A 15,587-nucleotide genomic window follows, 5' to 3' on the forward strand; every position below is an offset into this window, starting at 1 on the left:
AAGTCAGTCAGACAGAGAAAGAAAAATATCACATGATATCACTTATATGTGGAATCTTTAAAAACAATACAAATGAACTTATTTACAAAACAGCAATAGACCCACAGACATAGAAAACAAACTTATGGTTACCAAAGGGGAAGGGGGGGGAGGGATAAATTGGGAGTTTGGGATTAACATATACACACTACTGTATATAAAATAGATAATCAACAAGGACCTAATGTATAGCACACAGAACTCTACTCAATATTTTATAATAACCTATGTGGAAAAAGAATCTGAAAAAAGTAGATATATATGTATGTATAAGTGAATCACTTTGCTGTACACCTGAAACTAGCACAACATTGTAAATCAACTATACTTCAGTAAAAATAAGTACTCTTTTTTAAGAAAGTGATTTTTTGAAGAAAGTGGGAAAGGAAGATATTTGAAAGGAGATGGAGAGGAGAGAAAAATAGAAAGAAAAGGAAGATTCAGAAACACACAAGAATGGCCCCCACGTCGATTTTTCCAGTACTTCAGGCGATGTATTTAAGGGGAGAGGACTCTGAAGAGTCACTTCTGGGATCCCGTGGAGGTGACGAAGGTAAGGACACCAAGCTCAAGGGCCTCTTAGCACCGAAGACTCCCCATCAGCGCCGATGATGCTGGCGTGAGAAAACGTTCAGTGGACAGCCCCAGGAGACGTGTTCTTTATACTTGTGCATGTGTGTGCCAGCACACTTATACACACACATCCACACGCGTGCATACACACATCCACACACACATCCACAAGCGCACACACGTGCACACGGTGTGTACAGACATATAGGCATGCACACACACAGTCCACGTGAATGCAAATCCACACACGTATATACCCACACAGACATGCACGCACACACACATATATGCACATATACATTTGCACACATGCCCCACATATCCACAAACACACATGTGTACAGACACATACAAATGCGCACATGCATGTGCACATACAACACACAATGCACAAGAGTGCACACAGCCTCACAGACACATATCTCCCACACACATACACCACCCACAGACAAAGCCACCCACTGATCCACACACATGATCTAAACATACATATGCCATCTATTTCTAAGTGATATCCGACTTTTACTGTAAATACTAGGCATCATTATAATACCTATAAATGGAAATGTGTGTGTGCATTTTTAAATGTACAGTCTGTACTTAATGCCTGGTATTTACAATAATAATAGCATCTCGTTTATAAACCCATCCCATCCACCCGCCCCTCCCCGGGAAACAAGCCTCTGCCGTCAGCACTTTGGTAAAGCCCAGGAGTCTGGGGGCTCCCAGCTAAATGCCTCGCCCAGGGCTCTTGGAGCATCCTCGTGGCCCCAGGACAGCAGCAGAGGAAACGCCGCCGAGAGGGGTGAGCCCGGGACACGCAGGTGACGGTAGCTGGGGCAGTGGGAACCCACCCGGCTCCCTCCAAGCCTTTAGGTCACAGGCGACAGTGCTGCTGCCCCAGGAGGCCTGGCAGGAGCCGGGCAGGGTGCTCTGCAGCCTCAGGCCAAGCTGCGGGTGTGAGGCTCACATGGTGACCATCACTTCCTAGCAACTCAGCCCCTTCCAGCGGCACCAAGCCCAGCTCTCCTCTGCCTCCACTGAGGCCTGCAAAGCCTCCTGGGCGTCTCATCCACAGCCCCGTACCTCATGTCACCAACAGGTAAACCGAGGCCCAGGGATGACCAAGGGTGGCAGTTCTTCTGCCTCTGTTCCCACGGTGCTCCTCCACAGCTGTCCCCTCTCCTCCGACCGGCCGAGGGGGCTGGTCCACAGAGACAGAGGGGCCAGCGGGGCCTGAGGCCCCTACCCGACTCCCAGGCGGGCCAGGCTGGGCCTCACTCCCAGTGCCCTTGGTGAGAAGGCTGTGCGGCTCCATGCCCCCCGCCCCGGGCCCCCCACGTCCCTCGGGGCGAGACCCCGGGTACTGACCTGCTTCTCATTCTCGTCCTCCAGCCTCAGCCGGTCCTCGATGCAGTTCCGGGCCTGCAGGAAGGCCTTCCTCTGGGAGCGCTCAGCCAGGATCCGCACGAAGACCCCATACATGTTCACGCCAAGGAAGAGCAGGGCGTTGGCACAGAGCTGGAGGGGAGAGAACATTGCAGAGGGCTACACACAGGGGCCCAGCTCAGCAGAGGCTCCTACGCGTCCTCCGACCACCAGCCCATGAAATGACCACGCCAGCCAGACCCACAGTGCCAAGCCGGTTTCACATGGCCATGAGCCAGGCCTCGTCCCTCACCCTGTGCAGGGGTCACCTGTGCTATAAGCTTGTCACGTAATGGAACAGTAGGAAAGGATGCAAGGTGTGTCCGCCGAAACTCACGTGGAAGTCCTGACCCTTAACCCCCCAGAGTGGGCCTGTATTTGGAGACAGGGTCTTTCAAGAGGTAATCAAGTTAAAATGAGGCCATTAGGCTGGGCCCTAATCCAACATGACTGGTGTCCTTATAAGAAGAGGAGATCAGGACACAGACACGCACGGAGGGAAGACGATGTGAGGACACAGGGAGAAGACGGCCGTCGACACTCCAAGAAGAAAGTCTTTGGGAGAAACCAGCCTCCAGAACTGTGAGAAGTAAGGTCTGTTGTTTAAGCCACCCAGTCTGGGCACTTTGTTACAACAGCCCGAGGAAACCATTACACCTAGAAGTTTTGAACATGAAGACAGAGTGGTTATTCCCACAAAGGCAACATGGAAAGCTCTGGAGAGAAGCAGTGAAGGAGAGTTGATTAAAAACAAAAAAGAAAGAATGGCATTTGGGTATGAACTGAACACCTGTGATGTATGTATGAAGATGGAGAAAACGCAGTGTCCCTCCAACGTCCCTGGGTTCTCACTCCACGTCAACAGACAAGAAGCAAGAAAGGGGCCCGGCCGAGAAGGACCCCTCCAGGGCAGCCATGGCTCAGACACGAGGCTGGGACCTGCTCGACCAGGAAAGGACGCAGTGTGCGGGGGTTAAGATAGGGAGCCCGAGGACAGCGGTGTTTTACCGCTTCCTGCTTTCACCTGCCTAAACCCAAGTCCAGTCCAGACCAACCAGGACTGAGCTTGGGGGTTTCACAGGAACCCGTGATGGATGAAGGTCGCACCGCACGGAGTGGCAGACGTGGGGGAGGATCAGACCTCACGCCCCCTGCTCAGCCTCCTCAGCGGGTCTGTCCCTACCTCTCGTGGCCACAGTGTCCAGGGCCAGACAGGGGTGCCTCTCACGGGCCAGCAGGACCCCAGCACATCCCCCTGGGGCCCCCAGGCCACTAAGAGAGAGAGAAGACACCCACCCACCTCCCTGCGGGGCTGCGGTGTTTACAGGCCTTATACAAACTGCTGCCCCCAGTCGCTGCAAAAATGGATGATTCTGTGTCTGATTAAACTCCAGCATTTCCTGTAGGTTCTGCTCCTCATGGATTAACCAGAAACACTCCCCGCCCAGGACTGACTGCCACCAACAATTACACAGGACAACAGACACAGTGGCAGGTGGGACAGCAGTCTGCGGTCAGAGGGCTCCTGCCAGAGGCCAGGCAGGGACGGGCAAGGCAGCCCGAACAGGGTGAGCTGAGGGACAGGGAGGGGGGAGAGCCAGGAGGTCGTGGTCGGCGGTGACGTCCAGCTAGAGACACGAGAGCTGCTCACAGGAGGGGACAGGCCGAGGGACCGGAATCTGCAGGACCCCAGCACACAGTGGTCACCTCCCTAAACCCCCCAGGAGGGGAGTGAACTCCCAGCAAGCGCAGCAGGGACGGCTTGCCTCTCGTACACTTGGCAAAGAGGAGGGACACACGCTTACACCTCACACAGATCGCGTGCAAGACATGCTCCTGCAAATCACCTCCCGGATCCTGCCTCTGCCGCCCAGAGAAAGGGACGGCCATCCTGAGAGGGGTCTAAGAGAGTGGCCGAAAGTCCTATAAAAATGGTGCCCACTGTCACCCAGAACACCTCATTGTGACCTGACCATCTCCACGTGACCTGGACGTCTCCGTGTGACCCGACCGTCATCTCCATGGGACCCTGATCATCTTCGCTGTGCCCTGAACACCTCCAAATCTGAGCGTCCCGCTAGCCGGAGCGTCCATGCTTTAACCCGGTGCGGGGCTGGAACACAAATGCATCTTCAGCGCCTGTGCCACCTCTCACAGGCACAGTGGCCGGCACTGGCTGCACCTAGGTGCACCGCACTGGCCCCCGTACCAGGCAGTGTTTTCTGTGTCTAAGGGACCATCTGCTGTATTTCGGGATCAGCTCATGCCAATCTGTGGATGAAGGCACTTTTCTGGTGGCAACGGGAAGACCAGCGTATATGAAACAATAAATTGTCGTTTGGTGGAGTCAATATTTAAATGCGTACTGAGCGTGTTTAAAACGCCCACAGGCAGTAGTGAACATGTTTCTAAAAATTCAAACAATAGTGAGTCTTTGCACAAAATGCGCTTCTCTCCCAGCAGACCCTTAATCATCTGTGGCTTCTGCACGCCCCTCCCAGCCTCTATTTAAGGTTTTGAACATGCAGAACATATAACACACAGGACACCTCTCCCGAGATGCCCTCCAGCCCGTCAGCCCCACAGCTTCCGTGACCCCTGCAGTGAAGCCCCCAGCTGTCACTGTCGAGGACAAGGAGTCCAACTGAGGGGCCAGGTGCCCGGGGTCAGCTCAGCACAGGGTGCAGGATGCCACAGGTCACACCTGGCAGACGCGGCTTTTCCAGAAAGCAGGGCCTCAGGTGGCTGGCGGTAGAAACAGGGGAAAGTGCGGGTCCCTACTGAAGTCTGGGCAGAGAGGTGAGGCATGGGCTGGGGGCAGAAGGGCCAGCAGAGGCTGGGCAGTTTGGTCAAGGGAAAAATCAGGAGCAGAGTGGGAGCGGGCTGGGTCACCGGGAGCCCCACCTTGTCACCTCTTCTACACCCACCTTCCTAACACCTTCCCTTCACTCCCGCCATGGTGACCCCCCAGGGACACCGAGGCCCAGCTGCGTGGTCACTGAGTACCTAGCTGCCCTGCCACACCATCTGAGCTGCTCCCATGGAAAACAGCCCCATGGCACACCCCACAGCTGGAGTCTGGCGGGCAGGGCGAGGCGGAAGCAGCGATCTGGGGAGCGGGCGGGTCTCCCCTGCCTGGTGCTCTGCATTCACGTTCACACACCCAGGGTGCTTCCACGCGCCCCAGCGATCTTCCCGCAGGAGAGCAGAAGAGGAGGCCGTCCGCAAGACGGCAAAGCTGCCGGCACACCTGCCCCCCTGCATTCGCACACACCCCCAGATCAGCAGCCACAGTGACGGGCACACAGCAGCGACAAGAGGCGGAGCCCCTGCCCCCATGGGGCGCAGAGAGGTTTCAGGACTGGCTTCCTAATCAGTGATCAGGGACGAGGGTGACAAGGCAGAGAGAAACTGGCCCAGAGGTCACCTGCGGCGGCTGTAGCCTAGAGGGGGCGTTGGTTCACACCGGCAGAAGGAGCGGTGATGGGGGAAACAGGCTGAGAGGGTTCTGAGCTCGGGGAAAGGTACGTGCTGCGGTGGAGGCTGAGTGCCACACCCCAGAGCACGTGGCCGCGGGACCACAAGGCTTCCTGGTAGTGCCAAGCCCTCACCAACCCCACCAGCATCCCTGCCAGCACTACACACACAGAGGCCCTGAGCAAGGGCAGGGCCCCCCCGCTGCAGAGGCCGCGGCACACCCAGCAGCCCCACACACCTGGCCTCACCTGTACCTGCCCGCACCTGGCCTCAGCATCCAGGCCCCCGAGGACCTTCCCACAGCCCACGCTGCCCTGGATGCCAGGGCCCTCCCAGGACCTCAATCCTGCACCTTTCCCACCCTTGGAAGGCTTGCCCTTCGAGCTCTCTTCCTTCTCCAGCTGAAACTCCACAGCCCAACAGGACAGTCCCCTGTCCCCTCACACTCTGGAATCGAAGCCAGCTCCGTGTACAACCCTGTGCCTGGGGTGCTCCTCCGGCCGCAAAGGAATCCTCGTCTGTCCCTCCTCCCCTGGGGACCTCCCTCTGCCCAGCCCAGCCGGTTCCACTGCCCACTGCCCGCGGGGCCCCCCCTCTCCTCTCCAGCTGGGACCTGCCACTTCCAACCATCATCCTTGGCAGCAAGCGTATGATTATTTCTTTCCCCTGAAAATGAGACCCTTCTCTTGACTCCTCTTCCTCTCCCAAGCCTGCCCATCTTTCTCCCCTTTCCAGCAAAACTCCTGAAAAGGCCTCACCTCACCCCCGCCTGGGCTGCACCCCAGCCTGCCTTCCCTTCCACAGCTGCCCTGGGCGGTCTGTGACCAGGTCGGGGCCACCTTCACATCCTGAGCCCAGGCTCAGGTCCCAGTGCCCAGCCCACCATCAACTCCCCTCCCCTGGCCCCTTCCCCAGCCTCCTCTGGTCCATGCCTCACACCTGGACCCCTCTCCACCCCAAACTCCACCCCTCATGGTGTCTCATCCACACTCACCTTGGGAGCCCATCCCTGTGCCAAAGACCCCAAGTCGACACCTTCAGCTTGGACCAGCCAGCCGTGCCCCTCCCCAGCCCATGCACGTCTCCAGCTCAGCCCTGCATGGGACAGACCCTGGCAGGACCCCTGGTCACCCCCAGCACTCACCCCAGTAGCCTCTCCCACCTCAGCTGACCCAGGCCCCTGGAAGCCTCTCAGGCCTGGGCCCATTTCCCCACCACCAAATCTTCCCGGCTCCGTCTCCAACAGACGGGGCGCTGACACCCCACTGCCGACGGCTGCTTGGCTGCCGAGGCACCTCCTAACCTGCCCTGTGCCCCTCCCAGCCCTGCAGGCTCCCCGCACGGTCCTCTGCTCTGAACACCTGGCCCGGAGTCTTCCTGTGCCCAAAGCCCTCCGTGGCTCAGGCCAGATGCCCCTACATCCTGTCCTCCTCGTGTCCCCCTGGCCTGGCCTGCTTTCTTAGGGCCTCTGCCCTGCGTCCCTGGGTGGGAACCCCTTTCCCACACAGCGCCTGGCTCACCCCCGACCTCCAGGGCCTCCACTCACATGTCACCTTCTCAAAACAGCTTACCTGACCCCTGTGTCTAAAAATGCACACACTCCCACCTGGGCTTTGAGTATTCTCCCACTGACCAGTTCTATTTCTTTCCTTCTTCCTTTCCTTCTATTGTTTTTAGCAGTTACCGTCTTCCAACACGTTATAACATTAACTCACTTGTCACCTTCCCTGCCTGCTGTCTGCCCCTCGAGGGGTCTCAGTCTGTCTGGTCCACGACTGATCCGGGAGCCTGGAATAGAGCCTCTTGTATCGTAGCAGGTGCCCTGGTATTTCTTGAATGAATAACTGAGGACACAGGGGTGGTGAGGTGGCTGGGCCCCGTCACATTGCTGGAAAGGGACGGAGGGAGGACTCACACGCAGATACCTGCGCTGCCACCTGCACTGCCCAACCTCTCTCCAGGCTGTCTCGGATGAGACCTGATAAGACTGTGCCCCAACTCTCATATCCATCGTCAGATGGGCAGTGGGGAGGGACCCCAGCTTTTCCACGATCAAGAGAGGCACATAAGAGGCAAGGCATCAGGCTTCCCTGGTAGCGCAGTGGTTAAGAATCCGCCTGCCAATGCAGGGGACACGGGTTCGAGCCCTGGTCCAGGAAGATCCCACATACCGCGGAGCAACTAAGCCCGCGCGCCACAACTGCTGAGCCCACGTGCCACAACTACTGAAGCCCGCGCGCCTAGAGCCCGTGCTCCGCAACAAGAGAAGCCACCGCAATGAGAAGCCCACGCACCACAACGAAGAGTAGCCCCCGCTCGCCGCAGCTAGAGAAAGCCTGGGTGCAGCAGCAAAGACCCAACACAGGCAAAAATAAAAACAAGTAAACAAATAAATTTATTTTAAAAAATGGATCAAAGATCTAAATATAAGATCTAGACTGGGAAAAATATTTTTTAAAAAAAAAGAGGCAAGGCATCAACGTGTCCTAGTGTCTGAAAGTGACGTGGCTTCTGGGGCAGGCTGAGCTGGTGGGAGCTGCTGGGACACAGCCCACAGACACATGCACATGTGGACCAGGTCACGTAGCCCGGGGAACTGCACTGGAGCGCGCAGGGCAGGCCTAGCAGGAGCATCCCCCTCCCAAGCCCTTGCCCTGCAGGCCCCGTGACCTGGGCAGACGGCCAGCAGGGGAAGCACTGCAGGGAAAAGGATGAGATCACCTGGCGACAGGTGTGCATGGCCACGGCAGCTCATCAGCCTCTGCCCATGGGGCAGGCAGCCAACCCCACCCCACAGTGGGCACTGGGGGTCCCCCGGCCCCTTGGGAAGGCCGGTGTAGAGCGGGGAGAAGCTGGCACCGTGCAGCGGGTGGGCGCCTGGGGCCCTGGTCACCGGTCAACATGAACTGTCCAGATGTCCCCTGTGGTGGGCAGGGCTCTCCCGTCCCAGCCACTCCAGGTCCCAGAGGGCCAGGCGAGCCTTGCCGGGGCTGGGAGGAGATGAGCTCTGAGGCTGGACTGAAAACAAACAGGCCTGGTCTGGCACATGGAAAGGAGGCCTTTTCTGAGTCCACAGTGACCACAAAGCTACAGACCCAGCCAGGAGGTTAAGGCCACCACCTGGAGGGCACAGAGGGGAGAGGGGCTAGACCTTCTGTCCGTGTCCCCTCATCCCAGTGGCCCCGCTGGGGACTTCCAGGGCACCCACTCTGTCGGTCGGACATGTGTTCAGAATCACTGATTCAGTGACTGCAGGAAACCACGATGAAGTGCATCTTTCTCTTAACCGTGACGTATCGATGGTACTCGCAGCACTTCCCAATATTTTGCCACTCTTGTGACACAGGGCAAAGACTTGGAGGGAGAATTCCTCATCAAGCGTTTACATCCCTGCAGTTGGCCTGCACTCAGGAAGGCACACAACTGCTCTCCAGCCGGAGGGCCCTCGCCCGCTGCCCCCCAAACCCCACACACCCCGCAGATGGAATCACACGCCCAGGTCTTGGCTAGTTTCTCAGGCAGGGCCGGGAGCCCTCGTCATGGGAGCATCTCCTGCGCACCAGGAGTTCTAAACACCGCCAGCACTTCGCCATCCCATGTCCCTGCTCCCTCCCTGGCATGCCACCCTAGAGCTCGTTCAAGACCCTCACCTTCCACTCTGGCCCCCAGGCCCCGCTGTGCTGCCCTCAGCTCTCCCCCTGCCGCTCAGCACGAGGCCACGGCAGCTTCGCTTCCTGCACAACCAACAGGGCTCACCGCCCCCCACCCCTTTACACGCACCGAACGTCGCATCATTGTGAATTTTACATGAGAGGCTGTGAGATCAGTAACTTAACCAAGGAGAACCCATTGTTCGGGACTCTAGGGGCTATGGGAGGAGGGCAGGCCTACCTTTACCAGGAGGCAGAAGGTAAACAGCCGGGAGGCCACACGAGCAGGGACTGCTACAAACTGAAGCAAAGGTGGCACCATGCAGGCCCCAAGCAGGCCCTGGGCAGGTGGGCGAGCCCGGAAATGAGGCCTGCCATTTATGGGGAGGACACGGGCGTAGAGAGATTAAATCTCCCCGAGGTCCCAAGGCCAGGACGTCCCAAACACAGGCATGTAACTCCAGGGCCCGCCAGGCCATGGGCACATCTCTGGATCCAGGCCTTGGGTGGATGGGCCTTGGGGGCCCTGCACGGGTGGTGGCAGTCATGGGCTTCAGGGCTGCCGGGCTTGTGGCTGGTCGGGGCATGGCCGGGGCCTCACCCACCCCTCGTCCTCCACACAAGGCCCAGGGCAGGTGGGGCTGAGTGCCCAGTGGGAAGTGTGGAAGGGGGCGGCAGGGCAGGGGCAGCAGGACGCTCTCAGGGCAGCGGGGTTTCAGGACAAGGACCCCATCACAGGTGCCAGGGAGTCAGGGAGTGGCCGCGACACAGGCAGAACGTGAGCTGACTGTTGAGATGGCAGCAGAGACCCTGGACACTGGCTGGACACAGGGACCCGGAAGGGCCAGCCCTGGGGGAGGGGGCGGGGCCGCTGGAGCCACGAGAGCCCACGTGAGGGGACCCTCGGAAAGGCCTGCACGGGAGGAAGTGAAGGGTGGACCCCAGCCCCTGAAATTAAAACTATAGTTGAGAAGAACAGAAACCTCCCTTCTGGGATTTTCTCATCATCTTAGCTTCCTTCCTGCCATCTTTGAGGTTAGATTACAAACAGGAATGGGGAGTCCCTGGGGGGCATAAAAGAGCCAGTGTGTGTGCGTGTGTCAAGGTGACTGACCAGCCAGTCAGTCCTCATCTGCCAGGGTCCTGGGTCTCACACACACACACACACACACACACACACACCCCTGCCATGTGTGTGGTCAGCACCCCTCCCAAGTACAATGGCTAGGCCAAGGGCTGCTAGCCTGCCCAGCAGAAAGACGCTCCCCCTGCCCCCTGTCCACCGCTGGCCACTGCATCCCTCACTGGGCTCTGCATCCCTCGCTGGGCTCCGCTGGAGCCCACTCAGGGGGAAGCAGCTGTTCTCCCTCTCCCCCGCGTAGCTCACCTCCCCACTGCTATCAGCTGCTAATCTATCCTGTGAGGAGGGACTATGGCCGCGGCTAGGGAATCTGAGCGGCATCCTCACAAACAAAGCCCATACTCCACTCCACTCCACTTCAGACCACCTGCGGGCCCTTCATCCCACAGGAAAACCACACACCCTCCCCACCCCTGCAGTGAGCTGGGAGCTGCCCCCCACTCCAGCAGCACCCATCAAAGGGATTTCTTAAAATGGGATCACTGGGGGGAAGGGACGCTTCAGGGAGACTGGGGGAGGGCATCTGCCAACCACCTGTCACCCCATCCTGGGAACCCCCAGGGCCCTCCCACCTGGAGCCCCCCTGATGTGAACCATTAGGACCAGGCGTCCCCCCACCTGCACCTTGCCAGACGGGAGCTTCCTCACACGCCCAACGCATCTACTGAGGCAAACCGGCCACCCACGAGGTCCCAACGCATCTACTGATCCAAACCGGCCACCCCCGAGGTTTCCCCAGGGTTCAGGAGTTTTCATTTTCCCCACGAAGCTCTCTTGGACTTCCCTGGCGGTCCAGTGGTTAAGACTCCGCACTTCCACTGCAGGGGGCACGGGTTCAACCCCTGGTCGGGGAACTAAGATCCCACATGCCTCGTGGCGTAGCAAAAAAAAAAAAAAAAAAAGTCCTCCCATGAAGCTCTCTGAACTCGCGGCCTGGCCGGAGGTGCCCGGAAGATGGCGACCACATAGTTTAGCACCTGCTGTGCAGAAACCACAAGGGAGACAGGCCGGGGGTCACCGTGAGCGTCTCAGAGATGCAGGTGACCACAGGCTGAGGGATGGAGAGTCGGGGGAGGAGGCATCGGGAGGCATCACCCGCCACGGCTGCAGCAGTGATGCCATCTGGGGCCCAGTCCAGCCCGGCTGCACTCCCGGCGGGCCCACGGGGCACTGACATCACTCACGGCTCAGCACAGGAAGGAAACAGCGGCAGACCACCCCTCGGGCTCTCCGGGAAGGCCCCAAGACAACCCCTGGGCCAGGGGAGTTAGCAGCCAGTCCAGGCAGAATTGCCCAGCCCAGGGGAGCCCACGGCTTCTTGCCACGGACGGCAGTCGGCAGCTCTGGAACTGTGCCCAGGCACCTCTAAGGCCCACGTGGGAAACGGCCACTTGGCCCGGGAAAGACTTGTGCCACGTCTCAGTGCCCCTCAGTGGACCTCCTCCCAGGCGGGGATCTCCAAGGGGCTCCCACTCCAGGGGGACCCTCCAGCACTGGAGGATGGACATCTCTTTGGCGTGGTGGACATCTCTTTGGCGTGGTGGACATGACAGCAATCCAGAGGAAACCCCCTCCTCCGGAGCCCAACCACTGGCTTCTGGGCTCCGAGGCTGGGCCGGGGCTGGCACACAGGTGACCAGCAGGACCACACCCAGCCTGGGGCTGCTTTCCCCGGGGATGATGGCACCAGGACCGCTGCAGCTCTCACGGCCCCAGCCAAGGGGCTGCTCAGGGCCTGGTCCCCACGTGGACCCAGGAGTGTGGTCTGCACTGCACCTCTTCCCTAAGGGAGACCCCACGCTGGCGCCAATTTCACAGGGCCCAGGCGGGTGGGGCATAATCCCACCTGGCCAAGAGTCCCCCAGCACAGTGACCACGCCCAGTGTAGACACAGGGCCCAGCCTCGCCCCTGGGACCCTTGCCCCCCAAACTCCCCATCTCATAAGGGGCCATCTCAGAACGGGGGGGCTGAGCTGAGAGACAGAGCCAAGCACCCCGTTGGTGCTGAAGCACATGTGGGCTGAGTTTCAGACATTCACACCCCCGACCCTCTGTCCCCCAGTGGAATTCCGCTGGGCTGGGCTTCCCCCAAAGGCTCCTCTGCAGCGCGCTTGGTCAGCCCCAAGTATGTAAAGACAGAAGAAGCCAAACAGGGAAAGCACAAAGCGCCTGGGTCAGACCTGGACCACCCAGAGGGCCCCGCCCCATCCCCAAAGGGCCTCAGGAAGGAAGGACAGACACTTTAGATTTACAAGCTGGGCAGTTAAACGGGAAAAGAAGCCACCTGACGTGTGCCCCTGGTGTCCTCAGAGGGACCCTTCATAAGGGGGAAATAACACACACACACCACAAAGAAAACAACAAAAATTTTAAAAGGTTCATGGCAATTTGGAAAAGAGTTCAAATATCAGCAGCAGGTCGTCCCCTGGTCACTGCACCCACACCCCCAGTCGCTGCTCTCACACTCCCATGGTCTCCAGGACAACGTCCCACCTCCACGGCAGGCCTGAGACCCGAGGAGCCCCGTGCTCTGCCCACTTTCCCAGGCCGGCCGCTCACCTGTCCCCCTTCCCGCATCCACGTACAGAGCGCGTCGCCCCCAAATGCCCCCACGGCCCATGCAGCGCGCAGCTCTGGGGAGACCACGCTCTCCCCTCGGCACTGCTCCGGCTCACTGATGCCCCTGCCCGCAAGGGTTCCCCTCCTTTCACTCGGCGGCCTCCTGACCCCCCAATCCTGAGGCACCCCAAGATCACCCCTATTTAGCATTCAAACTCCTCCACTGAACTTGATGCATCTTCAATCTGCCACCGCCCAGACTGTCCCCAGCACGGGACTCAGGGCCCGTCCTGCAGAGAAACCAGGTGTGTGGACTCAAGGGTGCGGCTCCAAGGACGTCCTTCTCACAGTCACAGAGGGCAGTGCGGCCACAAGACAAGGAGGGAGCTGCTGCCCAGCGCACCCACCCCCCGCTCCACCACCCCCTGACTCCCCACACGCCCCCCACCCCACCCTGCAGAGCCGCTGTGCATTTGGTCTGTGGGCCAGGCCCCAAGACCCCTGGGTCCCTCTCACCTCCTTTCCCAGGGTGCTCACAGGGGGACCCATTCATTCCCACCTCTGCTCAGTCACCGCCAGCCGGGTGGTGCACTTGTCATCTTTTCAAGCATAGCTGGCTTTTCAACATCGCTCACAGGTGTGTTGTCAAATTAATGTAATTGCTTCTTAGCTCTGTTTTCCAATTAATAGAAGTATTTTAGGGCTACCATCTTTCGAAAGAAGAAGGGCAGAATGTTGATAACTGTTGGAGCTGAGGGCTTCTACCCAAGAAATCACCACGCTGGTCCCTCTACTCTTGTGTATGATTGAAGTTTCCATAATAAAAATAAAATAAAAACAAGTTATTTTTTAAAAGATTCTCATGGGCTCTTGTGAGCTCCTGCCATTGGGTTTCTAAGCCCCAAGGCTGAGGCCCGCTTGGCTGTGGTCGCCACACCTAGGTAGGGGCAGGGGGACCCAGGCGCAGTGCTATGTAACCCTCGGCATCTTCATCAAGGGCACCTCCTGGTGTCGGGGTCCCAGTTCACCCCACCTGCTGGTGCACAAGTGAGCTGGGCCACAGGACCGTGTGCCTCCAAGTCCCACCCACCCGTCCACAGTACCTGCAGTATTTCAGTGCCTCCGTTCACCTTTACACACCTGGACACCGACTCTATCCATAAAGAGGGTCTCACCCCACTGCCCAGGGTGCTCCAGGGACACAGCGAGTGCCCAGGAACCACTTGTGATTCCTGCAGGTAAGGATGTGCTTTAAAATAAAGCAGCAGGGGCTTCCCTGGTGGCACAGTGGTTAAGAATCCGCCTGCCAATGTAGGGGACACGGGTTCGAGCCCTGGTCCGGGAAGATCCCACATGCCGCGGAGCAACTAAGCCTGTGCGCCACAACTACTGAGCCTGCGCTCTAGAGCCCGCGAGCCACAACTACTGAGCCTGCGCTCTAGAGCCCCCGAGCCACAACTACTGAGCCCGCGTGCCTAGAGCCCGTGCTCTGCAACAAGAGAAGCCACCGCAATGAGAAGCCTGCACACCTCAACAAAGAGTAGCCCCCGCTCGCCGCAACTAGAGAAAGCCCGCGCACAGCAACGAAGACCCAACACAGCCAAAAATAAATAAATAAAATAAATAAAATTTTTAAAAATTAAAAAAACAATAAAATAAAGCATCAGAGATATTTCCAAATCCTTAGGCTAAACCAGTGATTCCCCAAATGTGCTCACTGAGCTTCTCATCCACGCAGCAGGGCACATGTGTTTGGGAAAGCAGCCATCTTGCAAAACAAGTTCAAAGACCACACATTTCAGATCCCTTTGGCCACGGTTGATTCAGGAGGCAACGCCTTCTCTTCACAAGAGACTGTTTCTCCCATAAGGAAACTAGGCAAAGGCACTAAGAAAAATGCACTAACGATTTCACAGAAGGCCATCACTCCAGTACATCACTCCAGCACAAGGCTCCCCCTCCCACCAATGCCCACGACCAAGCTCTCCCAGCAGCAGTGGGCAGAGTGTCCCAGAGCGGACGCCGCCCTCAGATGCTCACGTGCAGCACGAGACTGTCACTGCAGATGTGGGAAGCACCCTTAGAAGAATGCAGTCTCACACGGGCTCGTCACGCAGCTGCTGAGAAGGGCGCTAGGGGGACAGTGCACGGGACAGGAGGCCACACAGGAGGGCCGGCCGGAGGGCCAGGGTCCCAGGCACGGCCCGGGTTCGAGGGGGCAGGCCCTGCTGTGGTCGGTCATTCTCCTTGTCCAGAGTGTGGCATCTGACATCCCCCAACCTGGGCACATGGTGCCTTGGGCCCCACACGAGCCACTGCGTGAACAACAAGGCCCATCCGTCCATCGGAGTCAGCTGTGATCCCGGAAAGCCAGGGTCTACTTCAGCAAAGGAAAAAGCTGGACCCTGATATAGTTACTCTGTACTTCAGAATCAAACTAGAAAGCTGCCTTCCGATTGGGAATGTGCCCACAGGAAGGGCTTCCCCCTCTGCAGGGCGTGGACAGCAGGAGGGAGCATCCAGCATGTCCAGTGACCCTGACGCACCACGGATGGGAGTCCCGTCCCCAGGGTCCCTCTCCTGGGCATCCTGTCCCCCTGCACCCGGATCCCTCACCTGGGCATCCCCTCCACCTACCTGCACGAGGGGCCCCTCACCTGGGATCCCTCATAAGCACCCTGGTTCTGGGCCTGCAGCAGCCCCGCTGCCCACAGGATCCC

General features: G+C 58.5%; 1 protein-coding gene across 1 annotated transcript in view; it reads right to left on the reverse strand.

The window, feature by feature from the left end:
* The window catches only part of ADCY1 (adenylate cyclase 1), a 123,311-nt gene that overhangs the window by 99,771 nt on the left and 7,953 nt on the right, over positions 1-15,587 (reverse strand). The window contains exon 2 of the mRNA XM_061197548.1: positions 1,984-2,133. Coding sequence (XP_061053531.1) covers positions 1,984-2,133 — 150 coding nt within the window. The remainder of the gene's footprint in view (positions 1-1,983; positions 2,134-15,587) is intronic.

Source organism: Eubalaena glacialis, chromosome 8 (genome assembly GCF_028564815.1).
Source record: "Eubalaena glacialis isolate mEubGla1 chromosome 8, mEubGla1.1.hap2.+ XY, whole genome shotgun sequence".
Classification (NCBI taxonomy): Eukaryota; Metazoa; Chordata; class Mammalia; order Artiodactyla; family Balaenidae; genus Eubalaena; species Eubalaena glacialis.